General features: G+C 40.7%; 1 protein-coding gene across 1 annotated transcript; it reads right to left on the bottom strand.

The window, feature by feature from the left end:
• Positions 1-1,119: 1,119 nt before the first annotated feature.
• Positions 1,120-16,622, bottom strand: NIPA1 (NIPA magnesium transporter 1). The gene is made up of 5 exons (XM_064408175.1): positions 16,361-16,622; positions 13,157-13,204; positions 9,091-9,181; positions 7,683-7,843; positions 1,120-6,406 (listed from the first exon to the last, which is right to left on the bottom strand). The coding sequence occupies exons 1-5, from the start codon at positions 16,518-16,520 to the stop codon at positions 5,895-5,897; spliced, it is 972 nt and encodes a 323-aa protein (XP_064264245.1). The 5' UTR covers positions 16,521-16,622; the 3' UTR covers positions 1,120-5,894.
• Between the last annotated feature and the right edge of the window lie 2,807 nt (positions 16,623-19,429).

Here is a 19,429-nt window from a genome sequence, read left to right as displayed (position 1 = left end):
GAACTGCACTGCTGAGATAAATATATTAACTGTGTTGCTGAGATAAATATGCTTAGGATTGATTATGTCCCAGACTTTCAACAACACCAGTGGTGTAAATGGCTCATTTGCCTTTACCACAATGCTGCTGCCTTAGAGGCCTAGCTCCTGGCATGCACAAGACAAGGACAGCTGAATTTTCTTGCTAACAACATACAGACTCCTTATCCTACCTACTTAAAAATCAGAGATGCTGCATGCAGAAGTGAAAGCCTTTCAAGGTTTCTGGTCTTTGTACATTGCATTAATATCATAAATACCTTTAAAAATAAAATTGCAATAAAAAATTCATACCCATCTTTTCCACTGCATACATTTAATATTATTGAGGAGCTAGTTTCCTTGTTTAAAGATAACTTTGAATTTTGACTGGCAATAATATCAATGCATCCCCTAAAACAGAAATGCACAGAATGCAGCAGTTCTTAATCATAAATCCCACCATTAAAAAAAACCCAACCAATCAAAATCTGAGACACACACAGAGAAAGAGAGAGAGACTCGAAGTTATGAATTTGCCAGCACCTGATATGAGGGGCTAGGAATTTCAGATGAAGAATGAGATGGGCAATCACTGTAATTTCCCAAGAATTCTTTCTACACAGAGCTATTATGACAGAGAGTAAATGAGACTGGTGACACAGACTTCTTTACAGCTGTTACCACTTGATACACACCCAACTGCTAGAGCAGAAGCTCTAGCAAGTAACCAACGTACAGCAGTGCAGGAACAGAGCACATGTTAACCCTGAATACACAGTCTGAAGTGACTCAAGCCCCAGCAAACATTTCTGCCAGAGAAGTCTTCATTCTACCTGTAAACAAACTTCAGTCCAATGAAGACATTAAGACTGCAGCCTGCTGGTAGAGATGGGTATAGGGCAACTGAGACCTTTGTAGGCCGACTGATCTGTACCCAGGCAAGAATCTGCAATTCTGATTAAAAGAAAAGCTGCTATTGTGAGAAAGGGTAATGGAAATAGTTTAGGCTTATGAACTGGAATTAGCCTGTAAAGCAGTGTGTGAGAAACTTCATTTCCCCCCGACCCCAACTGCTAGAAACAAGTCACTAAACAAGCATTGAGCTAGAAATAAATCATTTATTTTAAAACAATACAGGTTAATAAATAGATTAATTATCAGAAAACTTAATAAATAGCCTTTTATAATTTACACAAGGCAAATACAACATGCCTATAACTATTTTTTAAAAAGCGAAGAGAGTAAGCTTGACTTGTAAGCCATTAACAAATCTATATATACATTATTTGGAAGCTAATAAAATAAACCATTTTTATGTAATCTGTAGTAACTATATTGCAAGAGCATTGAAGCAACCAAACCTGACATTGTATTTTTGTTGCCAACTACCTTTTCCCTATATCCCATTATAACTACTTTTTACATTCCAGGGAAAAAAAAAAAAAGAAAAAGAAGAAAAAAAGAGAAAGTTCCACTGTTAAAAAAAATTGACTTAAGAATACCCTTTTTGTGTAATCGTTTCCAGTATTTTCCACTCTATAGAGCAACTGTCTGGGGAGGGATGTGGACATGGAAGGACCCAACATAACCACAAAGAAACCCCAGACTTATTTGCAGCTTTTAAAAAGATATTTCTTAATCCGTAACCTTTCAACATTGCTGTCTGATACACTTGGGCACTAGTAATGATAACTGTTGACAACATTGGTGCCTAACACAGTACACATTAAAAATCTGCATTCTGTAAGCCCACAGATAGCACCAAAGAATTATTACAAAGAAAACAGGTAACAGATAAACATTTCATAATGCTTGATTTAACAGTAAAACTTCAGCAGTTACACCATCTCAAGACAACCAGGGAATATCTGTAGAATCCTTGATGTTTTATATTTGTGAAACAAGAATGTGAGGGGGGGGTACAATGTGCAATTTCACATTTAAAGCACGCCCTAATTATTAACTCCAAATTTCTTCAAATACAAACCCTGTATTTTTTAAAAATAAAATGAAAGCTAAACCTCACTTTCTAGTGTGTCAACAACTTAATCCAGTGTTTCAATTTTTCAGTGCTAGTTACTTCAGAAAAATACATAAGTTCCAATAAAATCAATATTATTAATAGGAAGCCTCACTTGTCAAACTGTGATATGACAGGTTCTTATTAATGTTAGTTGCAGCTCACTAATAAATAGGCTCTATTTACACATACAGAGTCCTGGAAAGTCAATACAGCAGATAACTTGTTTAGATATTTTTCTTTTTTTACAGAAGTACTTGAAGTGTAACAAATGTGGTTTTTTGGTTGTATCAAAAAGGTTTCTATTCTCCTACTGAACATTTGAGGGATTTTTGTGTTTGACACCTAATAGAGATTGTGACTGACAAATGCAAATCCTCCATACACTGAAGGGATAATGATCAAAGAGCAATCCTCAAGTGAGTACCAAGTAAATATGTTTGACAAGTATAACAGAAGTCAGACATTCAGAGTGAAATGCCTTTCCTGTGGATTTGGACGTAATTCAAATGCATTCCACCACTGTAATGAATCCACTTTTTCTATGTGTAGCCTTTCCCACTTCCACTTTGGAATCAGAACTGAAGTCATCTGGCTTGCAGCTATCAATGCATATAACACAATGAGAATGTGAAAAGGGCAGACCCATGAGGGAAGCCAGAGCTCAGGAGACAACTATGCACATTTGCTCCCTGAGATGATGGAACTCGGATATCTGTCTTATTCAAAGTGCTTACTTGTCAAAGGGATGGAAAAAAAAGAGGGAACAGCTAAAATTCAACTTCAACAGTGCCTCCTTTTAAATCAGAAAAGCAATGGGACTAAAAAAGGTAGGACACCTGGAAAGAGGAGGGCGTGGGATGGAGGGGGAAAGAATCATATCAACAGTGACAACAGAAAATGCTAATACATTTCTAAAGTTAGAACTGAACCAGATCCAGGTACAGCAGAACTTGAAAGAACACTGCTACACACTGAACAAAGTAGCAAAAATAAAGCTTTCAGTTACTTAGCATTCAAGAAGTAAAAGGCTGCAGATACAAATGATGTGCAAGGCCACGAGATTTTCTTCCACCTTATGTGCTGGCTTTTGGCGTCTTTGTTTTAAACATCAGGATTAATTAGACATTTCTAAAAAGCTCATCAGAGATGAGGAGCAGCTGGGGAGAAGAGAAGAAAACTGTGCTGATATTTCAGTGTTTACAATGGTCAGAGGACCACAGAACACAGTTGCTACTTTATTCTTCCTCTGCATAGTGAGCACTTAACCAAGTAAACTTTGTGTGGTGCAGAAAATGTCAAGGTTTAGACAGGGCAATCAAGTTATTCTGAATCCAACATTTACTAATAATCTGCATATGTATCTAACATACTAGGACAGGCACTTTATAAATAATTAAGAATTAACTTTAAGACCAACCAAGACAAACAAATATGGCCAAAGAAGGAGTAAGATGGGTCCACAATAATTTCCATTTTGACCTACAGATTTTCAGAGAAGTCTTCAGAGATTAAAGGCTAATAGAAAACCAACATAGAATTATGAACTCTGAAGCTGAATTTTGAAAAGACAACTTGACTGCTTCAGAAAACAGGTAACATTGTTTTAAAAAGTAAGTTAGTACAGGTCTCATAACCTATGTGCAATTCCAGGTTCAATCAAAAAAAAAAGGGGGGGAACTAATATGACAAAATATGAATGTTTGCTGAGAACCAAGATACCATCTTCCAATCAATAATGGACAGAGGCTAGGTTAACCAGATTTCATAGCCCAATTACCCTCATCTACAATTCTCAGACTTTCTAAAAATCTTGCACAATATTTGAAAATCCATGAAGATGCTCTTTTCTCTGCTGGAGCTACTCTATTTCATTAAGGTACCCAGTTACTGTGTGTTGGCCTGTAACAATGCACATTTCTGCCAACTCAGAGCCATTCGCTGCAATATGGAATTTTAAAACAACCTTGCAAATAGCATAGTAGGGCTCTTACTCCCTCAGAACAATCCCTTCAGAACACTAAATCTTTTGGATTCACTTTTGCAATTATTGCTGCCATTCGTAGGGCTTACAGCATTCATTTTAAATGAAGATGAAGGCTTAGTTTTAAGAAAACCTCAATTCAGATCAACAAAAAACACCACAAGAGCAGACACTATTACTCCCCACTAATCAACATCCATGGTCCTGTCAGGCAACTACAAAGTTACATTCATGATTTCTTAATAAAATGTTGTGAATTTTCTCAAATACTCTCTTGTAATCACATTGGGATTTTCTGTTTTCTCAGGAGATAGATGTTCTGATCTAGAGATATTGAGTTCCACTGCACTCTTCCGTTTTTGTACTTAGACGGAAACAAATATTCATTGCTTTTCAAGCTTTCAACTTTTTGACCCATGATGTTTTTGCTACCAGATATAAGTAAAACATGAAATTAACTATTTCATTCTTTAACATGTCAATATTCTCTAAATGTCATCCTCATCGTAGCTTAAGCTGTCTGTACTACTTGTCAAATTAAACTGACGTGTTCACACAAGTCTATGAATTACTGATCTGAATGTATGTCCCTGTCAGTTACCTAAAATCCAGCTCTCTGAATGCTTTAGTCTTTTCAGTCTTTAACCTCCTTCTCCCATGTTACAACATCAGACCATCTTTTTTTGAGCTATGAGAAATCCCATGCTCTTCTCTCTCTTAAATTTCTTTCTTTTTGTGGTCCCTATTTATTATCTGTTTCACAAAATGGTCTCCTGCATTTAGTCACTAAACTAAAAAAAAGTATGCTGGACTGATGGCAACACTCCTCTTCCCAATAGGACTATGAATTTTTCAGAAGCTGTCAAGGTATCCAGGGATTTCAGTTCAGGTTTGTAAATTCTTCCAAAAACATATGGTCCTTCTGGATGCTTTATGTGTTTAGAATTTGAAAATATTCCAATACTGTAGACAGTGAAATTGAATTATTAAACTGGTATAGGCCATCTGAAACAAATACATTCAAAATTATGCAGTATTTTTTGATTGCAAAGGCACTGAAACAATGCTGAGCTGCTTACAAATATGCCACCATGTAGGCAGTGAGCCTGTGCATAATTTCCACATCCTTCACAGTCTTTCTACCTGCTCCCAATTAGAACTCTCAGATGAATGCAGTATGTCTTAATGTATGTAAGTTACAAAAAAAAATGCATACCTGGACACTACCATGAGCTGATAAGTAATTAGTGAGAGATATTTAAGGGTCCACTGCTCTGTACAGAGAACTCAATTTAAAACTCCCATGTCTTCACTGCATGGCAGACAAAATTGCCATGACAGTCACTACAAAGAACAAATCTACAGTCCATGATCCAACCAACATTTGTCTGAGAATTCACAGCCTTGACAGTGAAGACATTGCTATACTGAGATTCACAAACCGTTCCACTTACTTTTCCCCCCTTATTTAAAGGTATACATCACTTATGATGAAAGGTATCAGATTGAGTGCATTAGAAACTGATGTCCTCTGCCCACAGAAATGGTACCTCAGAAGTCACAATACAAGCTTTCACACAGGTCTGTCAGAATATTCACAGAGCTCTTCTGATGGACTACCTTTTACAGTGAGGAAATACATCAGTCTCTCTGCTGACTCAATTAGTAGTTCCAATTAAGGTAATTTATTGTGTTGACTGGGTTACATGGACATCCTTTGAAACTGGATGGAGGTCTCCAGTTCATTTCACATAGGCCACCAAATTGTCAGAGGGTAGTTACCAACCTGAATCCTATTTGAAATAGTGACCTAGAAATGAACAGCTCTGCATCCTTCCCTGAGCCATCCAGTTTCCCCTCAAAAATATTTTAATCTGTCTTCATGTTAGGTTTGTTTAAATCTCCAATATTGAAGTTGAATTCTTTGAAGACTTGTATAAGAACAATTCCAATAGACACTGTGGTGAATCCACAAGCCATGCCCAAAAAATCTACGACTCCTACATTACTCCATTCCCTGAAAAGGATGGCTGAAGCCAGCAGGACTAGGGTGGTAAACACAACATAGTAGATGGCACCAAACACAGAGGAGTCAAAACACTCCAGTGCCTTATTGATGTATCTGAACTGAATGATAATGCTACATCCTAATACTGCCAGAAGTACCAGACAGAGGTACAGAGCCCTTTGACTTGATGGGTTATTGTGAAAGATATCTTGAGCAGCCAGCCCAATGCCTTTTGTGCTGGGAACAGTGAAACTGCCCAACAGAGAGCAAATACTGATGTAAACCATAATATTAGTAGGTCCATGAGCTGGAGCTATCCAGAAGATAAGCAGGAGAAGCATTAGCAGCACTATGCAGAGATAACCCACGAAAACTGGAAAACAAAAAGAAAACAAGAAAATATCAACATAAGAAGTTTTGGTCTTCTAAAGATTTTAGCAGACAAATCATGTCCTAACAGTGACTTTCAGGTATACATCACAATTATGATTTGCTATTGAAGATAGGCCCAAATCACTGAGCTTCCAGAAATGTTGGCATCAACAACTGATGATTATGTCATGTTCTTGGGGAAAAACAAATAACCATGCAGAAAATTACACTGTGGCACATTTGAAATGGATTGCATATAGCTTTTTTTAATCTTAGTCTCTTTTCCACTAGGACTATACTCCTTAAAGTCTCCTGTGACAGACAGAAGGAGACCTCATTCATACACAGTTCATTAAGGCACAGTGTGTGGATCCAGTAAAGAGCTTAAACATAAAGTTAGATCCCCCTAAGGTGAGAACATGAGTAGGGACCATTAGAGCAAACATGAGGCCATATTATTTACATTATACAATCAGTACCCATATAAGATTAGTGAAAAACATTTCATGCTTTAGAGTTTTTAAAAAATGCATAGCCAATGCACTTTGTTCAGATTTAAATGGTAAACTGAAACCAAGGTATTTGTTTTCTTTTCATTGTTTGCAGACTTTTTGAATAGCTGATGTTATTAGGTTTGAGTTTCTCTCACTTCAAGCAAATACAAGAAAAACAATAGTTGGCAGCTTAGCGCTTAAGCAAGAGAAATAAAAATGGGCCTGGAACATATTAGTACCAGGATGTGTCCTCCAGCAGCTGGTGAGAAAGAACAGACATTTCAGCTTATGTCTCAACAGCCTATTTCTACATACCTTTATTGTGCAAATAAATCTGGGAACATAACTGGTATTTAGTATAAACTTTTAATTAAAAAACCATGGTGAAATAAAGGAAAGAAGAAAGACAGTATTTTTTTGTTTTGTATAAAACAAATTGAGGTCCTAGATTTATACTTTTCATCTCTAAATAGCAAGATACAGTCTTTCATAATGTTATAAAATTACAAGTTCAACTGGCCATCGTTCTGAGCCTGCTGTTCAGGATAATGTTTTCAAAAGTATCCATGTTTTCCTTTCTGCACACTTGTCCCAATAAGTACGACAAGTTCTAAGAGCATGGCATAGTTTTCTTACACAAAACCTGTACTGATTCGCCTCTGTCACATCATGATTTCTTTATAAGTCAATTTCTCTACCTGGTAGAAGTGATAAGCCTCTTCCTCAAGTGTGCTCCTGCTCAACCTCAGAAAATCATTATGAATTAATGAAAAAACAAACTACCTGGATTTGTAAGCTTCTCTTCAAGCTCAGCCTGAGTCGTTACACTCTCGGACTTTGGGGAATGGATAATGAGAACAACAGACCCAGCACAGCTCAGCAAACATCCCAGCTTGCCAAGAATGTTCAGTTTCTCTTTCAGTAGGTAAGAAGCTAAGATAGACCTTTGAAAAGAGGAAGAAAAACAGAAGTTTGACTACATCCTGTTAATAATGTTCTAACAGTGCTGTGCCATACGAATTTCCCTTTCAAAGGAATATTATCAAACGTTGATGAATTCTCAAAATGTATTTCTGACTTATCTGAGGAAAGATTCATCCATTTGCAGTTTTACTCCATCCTTGACATCTCACCTTAGGAAAAAAACCCCGAAAAACCACAACAAAACAAGATATAAACCCCAACAAAACTCCTAGCCACAACACCCCAAAAAACAAAACTACATCCCCCCCTCACCCATCCCCCCCAAAAAACCAAAACCCCACAAACCAGACATCTGACCCCTGAGGCAGACGTCTACCCATTACAAATTTGGTGAGCTGTCACAAAGCCCCATTTTATGCTAAGCAGTCATGAGATATAAGTGACCTTTGGTTTCAAAGTTCCCAGGGCTGGGCTCAGATATGTAGCTGACCACAGTGAGCAAAAATATGTGGCCTAGGATAAAATAATAGGTGGTACTTAGAGCACCATCAGTGTGCTTCATAGTGACAGAACTAAAGAAAGACATGAAGCAATGCCATCTACACTCTGAAGCAGATGCAGTCACAATTCAGCAGGCAACAGAAAAATCTCAAAGCAATGCAGAGCTTTCTTTTCAAAGAGTTGTGCTTTTTCACTGCAGTAGTTCCACAACTGTAATTCACCTATTCACAAAACATTAGTTACATATTAAACTCCTTAAACTCATTGCCTTTTCTGTGCCTCCCATAAACATAACCTCTAAGAGGCTGGGGGTATGCATGTGCAAGGAACTCCCTTGAGTTTTCCTCCTTGGAAAGAGGCCAGATCCAATGAAATGAAATCAGCATCAATAAACATACGTGGGCTGTGGATAGCTGGATAGAGAAAGACTGTGAGACAAAAGGAAAGATCTACATAGTAAGGGAACTGTGAACAAGAGAATAGGCAGAAAAGTCTAGAAAATCACAGAAAAGACAGAAAAAAAAATGTTTGTCTGTTTCAAATCATGAGAGCTAAAAGCAGAAGATACTCAGGAAAACCCTTCCTCACCACTGCCTTCCCCCAGCCATGCTTTCCTGGGGAAAACAGGAATAGGTGACATTATAACACATCATGAACAGCCATAAGCCTGACAATTCTCCGTGGACCTCCAGTGAGCATGAGTCCATCTGACATTTTATGAAGTAGTAATGACATCCAGATAAGAACAAGAAAAGCAAACTCTTACCCAAATGGAACGCCAAGTGCTCCCAAGGGCGTCACTAGCACAGTTGGGACTGCAGTGTAGGCCAAGAAATTCCCTATTTGACCCAGTGCCACTGTCAAGAGAACCAGAAATAAGCCTTTAAACCCCTCTGTAAAAATAAGTAATCAAAACTTGCCCAATACTGTTTGGGAAAGACTGACCTAACTGGAAAACAGATGTTACAATTTGCTTAGTTCTGTTAATTTTGCACATAAACAAAATAGCTGGAAATTTTCTGTAATTTTTTATTTGTTAATACAGGGTTTATATCTGCCACACAGGAGTATCCAGGTGGGCACAATAAATAATCTCATTTGTAAGTTCTCTTAGTTAAATATAAATAAGACTATAAATTAGAAACACTTATCGATTATACTCTTAGTATTACACTCAAATATTGGTATGAGGAGGGGTAAAAGTATATATAATCCCTGGTTTCATCTTTAGAATGTGCATTCACCTAAAGCAAATGTACTTGATTATAGTTCCTAACAGTAGTGTTAGTTTTTGGGGGGGAAATAAAGACAGTGCTAAGGAATCTACTACTGAAACACAAAGCACATGCATAAGGGTTCTTCAATATACATGAACTTTTCATAACACTATGTAACATCCAAAGTCATTCCTGACAACTGTAAAAAGAACATGTTTGACAAGACACAGTAACAGCCTCAACCTTATTTTTCTTTCCTCCAGTAAAACCAAATTCCAAGATATACCACAGTATTGCACATCACAGCTGTGATAACAGTTCATGTGTTCAAGTTTTCAGTTAAAAAAAGCTGGATGGTTTTGCAAGTGCTGGCAAGTTTATAATAGGTCAACATACTTGCATAGTTACAGGGTCTGTGGTAACTGGCAAGAAGCTTGAGACTGAACACAAATTACATACAGCTCCAATTTCCAGTTGCTGTTAAAAGCCATTATCAGCATTTAAAAACATTTCAAGAATCCAAGATGTCTTTATGCTCAGGTTGGCACTGCCCTCAACTATCAAATATCATTACTATCATCCAATTTTTTACATCTGCAAAGCGCTCTGCAAACATTAATTAATTTACCAATTTAGCTCACATTATCAGTAGAGCTGAAGACCTGTGTAACCTACAGGAAATATTAAGGAGACAAACAAACTTGCAAAAGTGCAGAGTGTGAAAAAATTATACTAATTAAATTCACTGATGCTTCCTCTATGTGCAGGAGTGAGACAGAGAAATTGATGGGCAGCATTTCCAAGGCACAAGAAACATGGTGGTCTCCCTGTCCCTGGGAACAGAGTAACTCAGTTATCAGCCTCAGGCTGTTTGGAGATCTGTGTAGCAGCTCTGGCATTATCTTCAAGGCATCTGAAGGCATTCTCTCTTGGATGGAGAATGGCACACAGCTGGCACTCTGCACTTCTGCAGATTACATACATTTCCAAATGACTCGGACAAAAGGTTGCTTTTTCTGGAGGTCGGGTGTCTTAACTTTCTCTTGGAAGAACTCTTAACAGATGGCACCAACATCAATCCATAAAGTAGATCTCTGAAGCTTCAGTCAAATGGAACATATTGTAAGGCAACAGAACTTACTGGAGATTTTCCATATCACCATGTAGTAGTAACCCGTAGTAGTAACAGTCCCTTACCATCACAAATGACAGACCAGGACTAGTTATCACCAATTAAAAAAAAAAATCTCAGTGATTGTTACCGTCTACCTGACATTGAGAATATTTGCTGCCAACCTATCCAGTCCTCTCTGAACAGAAATTCCTCATCAGATATTATCAGTGCTGTAAGTCAAGACATGACTTCAGTTCTTGAAGGCACACCAAGCTTTTATGATAAACAAGTACCAGTACCCTCAAAGTCACTGCACCACAAAACCTGATGCACACTGGCATGTCACCATTAGCAGGAGACCAGGAGTAGACCTGTACAGCAAAAGATATCTATTCTGGGGGGGGTATATTCTAGATATCTGTTCCAGGGGGCTTATTTCAGACAAACTTCAGCCTGCTCCCACTAACCTAAGGTCTATTTGCAGCTCACATGCATCAAGTACATTAAGTATGCTCCTAGAATTCATCTTCCAACCTAGTTTTATTTTAAAGACCAGGTCAGGAGCCCCAGCTCCGCTATGAAATGTGAAATACAGCTAAATCTGTGGTGACAAACAGGAGATGCACTTCACAAGTGTACTCCCCATCTGTAATACAACACTAATGCAGATGTTTTCACTGTAAGAACCAGTCACATCTCTGCTGCTATCAAAATCTGCACTGAAACTAATTAATTAGCCAATTAATTAGTTTAATGCTCATTGAAATACCTGTACACATGCTGCAATCACTCTTTTGACTACAGAGTAAGGAAAAGTCCCTTAGCAGAATGTGCAGCCCTTCCTCTGAAGTCTTCAGTAATCCAGTGGATCCCAGGGCCCCCAAATGGTTGGGCAGCATTATGCTGAGTCAGCATGCCAACACAGAAACACTTATTCACCATGTGAACAAATACCATGAGAACAAGTTGATAGAATTTATGTGGTTTTTGTTAGTCATCCAAACTCTCTGCTTGAGAAAATGATGTCAGCTGTTATCATTTCACCCAGATAACTGGGGGTACTGCTAATCCCACAAGTAACACCTTTCCCCAGTGGCACCTTTCTCTGCATCCCATAGGTGCCTACCCAACCCTTGCTATTGCTGCTTGTGACTGTGCTGCCATTCTGAGTCTGTAATATGCACAAGCAACTCTTCTTGCTCAGCTCCTCGGTAAAGCTACTGAGGTTTTGTTTTGAAATACCTGCATCTAGCTACTGGAAAAAATCCAACTGATACTATTCCCTTCAGCTGTTTTGCCTTCATTCAATTCAGTCAGCTCTTTTAAGCATGAAATTGTTTTCTCTGATTCACCAAGATAAGTTCTGTAATAAAACCTCCCTTTTTTAACTCCTTCTGCTTACAGATTATAGATGGGAGCCTCAGGAGTGACAAACAATGACTGATGCACAGATTTACTCTTACTTAGGCAGTAGTGATCCTGTCAGGGGAGGAAGCTGTCAAAGAACTACTTAAACTCAGGTTAAATCAGCTGAGGACTTTTCTTCTGAAGCTCTGTTGGCTTCTACACTTGCTGTGAACTTTGTCCTTCAATGGGATCTATTTGTTTTCATTTCTTTTGCATAGCTTTAAGACAACAAAACCAAAAATCAGAGACTTACCTTGCTGCCACAAAACCAGGGGCACAACTGGACTCATATACTTCTCAGAAACAGCATCAGAACTTTCCAAATAATTCACAAAAGGCTGGATTAGAATCTAAAAGTGGGGTATGATTCTAAGTTTGTGGGTAGAACTAGGGCTCATGTAAGAGGAGAAAGCTAGTTGCTCACCATGCTCCAGATTCACATCAGAGAATGAACTTGGTGTGAGCAGAGTTACAAAGATATTAAAGGTAAAATTACACTGATCTCATATCAGCACCAGAGAAGGCTTTGCATTAAGCTTGCAAATTAAAAGCAAAAGCAATTAATCTTGCAGATTAAAAGCAAAACTGAAACTTTATCTGTTGAACAAGAAACCAAAAGAATTTTGTTTTGGTTTGTTTTTTTTTTTAATTGAGGCTGGTTAAATGCTTTCTGATTTAAAGCATAACATGTGCTCAATGAGCCCTTTTGTGCACAGCAACAATTTTTAATTCAGCTTTGACTTTTATTAAAAACTGAGCTGGCCAGTGCAATACAGAGACACAAACCATGCAGGAACCCAGAGGCAGAGCAGTGTGTGGCTGCCAAGGGCTGCAAGCACCAAATGGTTAGGAAATGTGGAAAGATGTCTGACTCATGTTTGTCCCAGCTCCTTTGCCTCTGCAAACACCACCAGGCATGGTAGCCATGGTAAGTTTACTAAAAGTGGAATATTTCTAGGGATGGAAATTTCATGACAAGGAAGTGTGAGATTAAAGATGAAAACCCAGACCTCCTGATGTCTCCTATTACCATCTAAGCAAAGCTCTCCTAAAAAAAAAAAAAAAACAAACCCAAAACTTTTTAAGATACTTACTTGCAATAGTGCCCGACCACCATACTATATCAGTTAAGTATGAAGTACCTGGAAGTACAGGAAAATGTATTAGAAAAATATGAAATCACAATATCGGAACTATGAAACAACAGTCTCAGTTATTAAAGACCTTAATCTTAAATCTATTCTTCAAGGCAAATGAATCTGAGATTTGAAAAAAAAAAATAATTAGAGAACAGTTTTGGATTTGGCTTATGCTTCTAAGTAAGAGCATCTTAACACAATACGTTAGTCAGAAGTTCTGGTTTCCAGTTTGAAGTACCACCTATGTGACACTAATACAGCATTGTGTAGAAAAGCATCCAAAATATCACCAAATGCTTCTGAGGGTGACATTTAAACATACAAATTAGAACCACTTCTAGGAGAACTGTAAACCTATGGAAACCAAACATGAATTGGCTCAGTTCGTTTGCTAATACAACCTCAGTGAAACTGTATCGGAAAAATTGCAGCTGAGAAATGATTTCTGCAGTTTTTGCCCACAGGTTTGGCAGGACCACGGTGTTGCCTGATCCTCCTCCATTTAAGCATTGGAAAGGGCTACAGCTGAAGCCTCTGAATTCCTAACATAGTTCACTGTTTCAGTGAGGAGCAAAATCTCTGCATTGTCCTTAGTGCCCCCTGAACTGAAGGGTGATTATTTTCACTGGCAGATTATAAATTCTTGCCTTGGGATGTGCCCAGGTGGAGCCTGTGCACCACTGAAGTTCTGCTTCTACAGAACATCAAGGCTCATGACCACTTCCTAAACTAAAGCATGGCCTTCTCTGAGCACAGCCTTGGCATTAAGTCAATCTCCTGTGTTTTGCTCCTCTTTCTAGCAATACAGCTCTGCATTCATTTGGGAAGATGCCCCTTAAAAGCTGCTGGAGTAGTAGGCAATATTGTACCTACTCTGAAATCCCAAATGGAAGAAAAACAGTCATCACTAACTCTGGAGACACATAAAGTATTAAGCACTTGGAAATCACACTATACAATTGAAAAGAGATGAAATATGACTAATGAAAATGGCCAGCTTTAGAGTGGGCGTAGTAATTTTTTAGACTTTTGTTATTGCATAGAAAATAAAAACACTGTTTCAGGCAGAAATTATAGAAAATATTGACTCAAGTAAGGTAACTTTGCAAAATATTTGTCAGCCACTGCTGTTTCTAACTAGACAAGGATTGCTAATTACATCAATACTATATTATTGATTCAAGAGAGAAGACAGAAGAGACTTGAAGTGCCTCCTTGTTAATTATACAACACCTGCTGAAGACAATGGAAAGAAGGCATCATTTGACACTGGCCATCTCAGACTCACAGCTCCAACTGCTGGATTCAAGGCAGATCCCTACTGTTTCATACCATGAAACAGAGAGAAACCTGGGGTATTTTCCTGGGTGTCTCCTCACTGAGCATGCCAATAGAAAGAACTACAACATGCTCAGCAAGATGCACAAACACCAGAAATATCTTCAAAACAGGAAGTTTTACAGCTGCTAGCACTGAGAAAACAGGAACATGCTCATCACTCACTTAACCCAGTGCTCCACTGAAAGCTCTTCAGGAATAAGTACACTCTAAATGGAAACTTCCTCCTGCTGCCCTGGGATGCAAAACTATTTTTCTCTTGTGTTTTCTCATTGTTTCCCTTACAAAAAAAAAAAAAAAAGGTTTGTATTTATGATGCAAACCTGATCTCTCTGTGGACAATCAAAATGGGTTACAGCCATCTTGGAGGGAAAGGGAGACTATGCTTGCAAAACAAAAGTTTGTCTGATGCCTTTAGATGTAAGGTCATTGCAGAAAAAGCAAAACAAAACTTTTTAGATCAGGCTGCCAGGTTGTAGTAACTTTTTAAACTTTTTAGAAGTTCCAAGCTTGCTTTGCTCCACTGCATTCATCCTGAACATGCTAGATGCAGCAGGAAATGAAAATGAAAATACAAATATATATATATTTGTATGTGTGCATATATGTACATATTTACACACATGCAACGTATACAGAGAAAATACCTCACCTGGAACTAAAAAGGATTTTTCACAAAAAAGAGTTCCTAGAACTTATGGACACATGCTCCAACACAGACACCATCACCAACAAAAACAAATGGCTTTTGACCACAGTAATACAATTCAAAGGCATGATGCAACCTGTGTTTACAGTCTTCCCCTTACATAAAAGCCTGATACTAAAACCAAATAAATAAATGTTTTAAAATTGCATTTTCCTCTGTTCAAAGCATGAAGATGCAACTAGTAAATACTGTTCAGGTGCATCCTTTGGGGAGCTCAAATTTCAAAATAAAATTCAAAATATGTTCACACTTGTGAATTTACAGCTTTGTTTTGGCTAAACTGTCTAGACAGCACAGTCAGTTCCTGAATATGTTCATCTCAGGAAATAATAATGAGGCATGGGATTTCAATATGAAAAATATAAGAAATAAATTGTTTTATGTTATTGATCTGTCTCTTCTCAAAAAGTGGAAACCACCACATGACTGATACAACTTGCATGCGTCTGTGGAACTGCCGGAATAAACAAGCAACAAGATGTGCCGATGCTGTTCATGGCAAGAAACTATCTAAGCCACAGAAACTGGTGCTAAAGTCGCACAAGTTCATGAAAAAGAAGAAGCTGTGTGCGGAGAGGAGTGCAGACAACGCTCAAGCCCCCGGCGCTGTCACAGGGCGCCGGACCAGCGCTCTGGCCGTACCCCAGGCACTGTTGCTGATGCGCAGCTATCACCGCCCGCTGCCCTCCGCCGCCGGCACATCCCGACTGACCCCACCTGCGGCCGCTCCGCCCGCTTATCGCCTCCCTGCGCCTCGGTCCAGCCACGGACCGCTGATGTCCAACACGCTTAAGGCGACAGACGCCGGGAAGGTGTCCCGCACACCAGGCGACCCGGCCACCCCCGACACAGGCTCTGACACAGCCCGGGGTGCCCGTCCCCCTGGCGCCGCGGGGTCCCTCGGCAGCCCTGCCCCTCCTGCCCTGGGCTCCGGGCCGGCCGCCGCCGCAGCGCGGGGAAGGGCTGCGGGCGGGGCGGGGAGCGGCCCCGCGGGCGGCCGGGGGCACCGGGGCCCCGCACACCTGCGAGGTGACCGGGGAGTCGCGGAGGGCTGCCGGGAAGCGCCGGGAGGGGCGCTCCCACCCGCGGCCACCGCAGCGCCGGGCCCCTACCTCTCCCGCGGGCCCGCACGATCCCCTTCTTCTGCAGGACGAAGGTGGAGCCGTTCACCAGGCTGGAGACCACGGCCACGCTCAAGCCCAGCGACACGGCGGCGGGGCCGGGGCTCTGCGCTGCCCCCTCGCCCGCTGCCGCACCGACCGCCATCCGCATGGCCCCGCCGAGAGCTGCAGGCGCGGCGGCTGCCCGGGCCCAGCGCTCCCGGCAGCGGCTCTGCGCCGGGACCCGCCCTGCGCTGCGCCGCGCCGGGGGCGGCTCCGGGCGGCAGCCGCGGCTCCTGGCGCGCGGCCCGCGCGGGCCGGCAGCGCGGTGACGTCATGGCCGCGGCCCGGGCCGGCCCTGCCGGGGCTCCGCGCACCGGGCAGGAGCTCCGGGCCGCCAGCGTTCACGGGCAGGGGCTGCGGAGACCGGGGGGAGGTGGAGAAAGGTGCACAGGGATGTGGAAGGCGAGGAGGATGCTAGCAGGGCGAAAGGATGCGGAAGGACAGTGATGCGAGAAGAGGTGCAGAGGGATGTTGTGCAGGACGGGCGAGTCCCGCCCGGCCAGAGTTTCTGGTGTGGGAGCAGCGCTTCTTTCCAGCGCTCTCGCTTTCCCGTGGGGTTTCTAAAATCCACGCTGGCTTCCCGGCCCGCCCGGCAGGGCCAGGCGGAGGTCACTGCTGCCATTTACAGCCGGCACCGTGACCCGGAGCCGCCGCTCCATCCCCCCTGCCCGGGCAGTGTGAGGGGCAGAGCCGGACAATCCGCCCGGCACTGTGTGGCTACAGGCTGGGAAAGCTTGGCCTCTGCCCGGAGTCACGCACATTGCCCGAAAACTGGGGATCCGTAATCCCCCTTGCCGTAAATCCAATAATCCACTTTTACTTCCAGGGAAAAGTTAACTCTCTTCTAATGGCACAGAGCAAGGTCAGATTTTATTTATGCACCTTCTGTCTCAGCTATCATCCAGCATCTTCCGTGTGCTGGCAGGGCAGGAACAGAAGCCATCCTGCCACTGCAGAGAAGGGCTGGAGATCCCTCTGGCAGCAATACAGCTGGGCCATCACAGGGCCGCTCCTCTTTGAGAGAACTCAGTCACTCAAAGATGAAGTGCTGAGCTGAAAGTAATCTTCCTTGCTCAGCAAAATATTTTGTAGCAGGTATCTTGCTGCAGTTCTTACTATTTCTAGATATATGTTGAAATAAATCAGTCCATAATGGATTCCTGTGGCAACATCAGTCTGAGGAAGTGGGCTATGGTATCTTGGCTTAATATAAATGAAAGTGGGTATTTTTGTAATTTTTAGCAATTGGGCATGGTTCTTCACACATATTTTGGCATTCTCAGGAAATATGAGGTTAGAAATATTTCTCCTGGAAATATTTCTCTAGTCTGCATATTTCTTAATTTGCCTACACTGCCTGAGGCAGCTGTCCCAGGAAGGCACAGGAACACTGATGATTTTTTTAAGGTTTAATGGCAAGATATGTAATGCTTACTGCACTAGTGCCCATATTTCACCTAGGTTGTTTCATCAGGTCATTGTGTCAATACTGAATGTGATGGAAGAGAGGATTCATCCTTGTGAGACTCACAAGACCTGCAAAATGAGTACACAGGAGGTGGAAGAACAGTCATCCATAGCAACACTTGGAAACAAAGATAGAGGTGAAGACAAATACAGGCTAATTATAAATATCCATTTCTGATCTATATACAGCCTAGTAACATGTACAGAAAATTTTATTACAGGAAATAATTTATGCTTGCACAGTGGAAAAAGGATATATATTTAACAGCCTTTGCGTCTAATTTTCAGGCAAGTTTCTAAACAGAGCTCAAACCTGGCCAGTTTTTAAACTCAAAATCTCTCTCTGGTGTGGTTGAACCAAGACAAAAGTAGGTACCAGAGATCTCAAGTTCATTTCACTCCAACCCACTCTAACCATGTCATTTTAATATCTTACTTATAAATCTTACATATGCCTTTCCAAAGTATGTTTTTGGATAGGAAATTCTAGCATACTTCATCTGCCTTATTCAGTAGTTACTTTTGCACTTGCCATAGGTATAGTGTCAGGATTAGTCATAGACCAAAATAATATGTGCAGCAGTGATAAATATTAAATTTGCAAATATCTTGAAAAACAGCCTGAATTCACCCAATATCTGCTTTATTAAGTTTACAAACAATTTGGACCAAGACATAAAAGTACCTCAATGAAAACAGCTGTTATCATTATTTGAATAAGATGACCTTTTTTTAACTATTACATATATGGCCCATATAAACTCCTCAGGTCCATGTAGTCTTCTGGGGCTTAGTTTCATTGTGATAGCATCATTACTTGTGCCCAAGCTGTGCCATCATGTATAGCAAAATAGGCTTTGGGTTACTTTGGCTTTGACCTTGCAATGCTCAGTATTACTGATGCCATATCAGCCTGATGTCTCATGGACACACAAATTGCATAGAAGGAACATCAGATTTATATGGCATTTCCTCCAAAAACCTCTGCTCCCCTCCATTGGCATGGGTATTTTGGGTCAGCCAAGAGGTTGGAGGAGTATTTGTTAGACTTTTATAAGTCTCCTGTTCAATGGAAGGGATGAGTGATTGAAGTAAGCTGGAGTTCAAAGTGAGAGAGCAGAGTTGGTAGAGGTTACACCATTTTTTTTTTGCAGGGGTAATGGACCTTTTCTGATTTGGATGTTTTTTTTTCCCCTGATTTTAGGGGGAAGAAAAATGCTTGTGCCTGATCTAAACAAATTGATTGCTTCCTCTGTAATGCCTTGGATTCCTCTATTTTGTTTGGTTTATATACAAAAAAAGTTTTTTTTTTTTCAAATTAAATCAGTTGTTGGGCTGTTTTGTCAAGGCTAGAGGAAAATCAGATAATTTTGTATCTGGCACAGAATGAAAATACAGTAACTGAGCCCAGAAGATAATCTGAAACTGCTTATAAAATAGCTGGGAGAGCCGGGTGGAAGTTTACCAACAGCTCAATCAGACCCTGAAGCAACAGCAATAAATCTCCTTGGCAGAAGCACTATAAAGATCCACTGTGCCAGCAACTGAAGC

The sequence above is a fragment of the Passer domesticus genome, chromosome 2, assembly GCF_036417665.1.
Source record: "Passer domesticus isolate bPasDom1 chromosome 2, bPasDom1.hap1, whole genome shotgun sequence".
NCBI lineage: Eukaryota > Metazoa > Chordata > Aves > Passeriformes > Passeridae > Passer > Passer domesticus.
The sequence above is the reverse complement of the archived record's forward strand: the minus strand, read 5'-3'. Positions and strand labels throughout refer to the sequence as shown.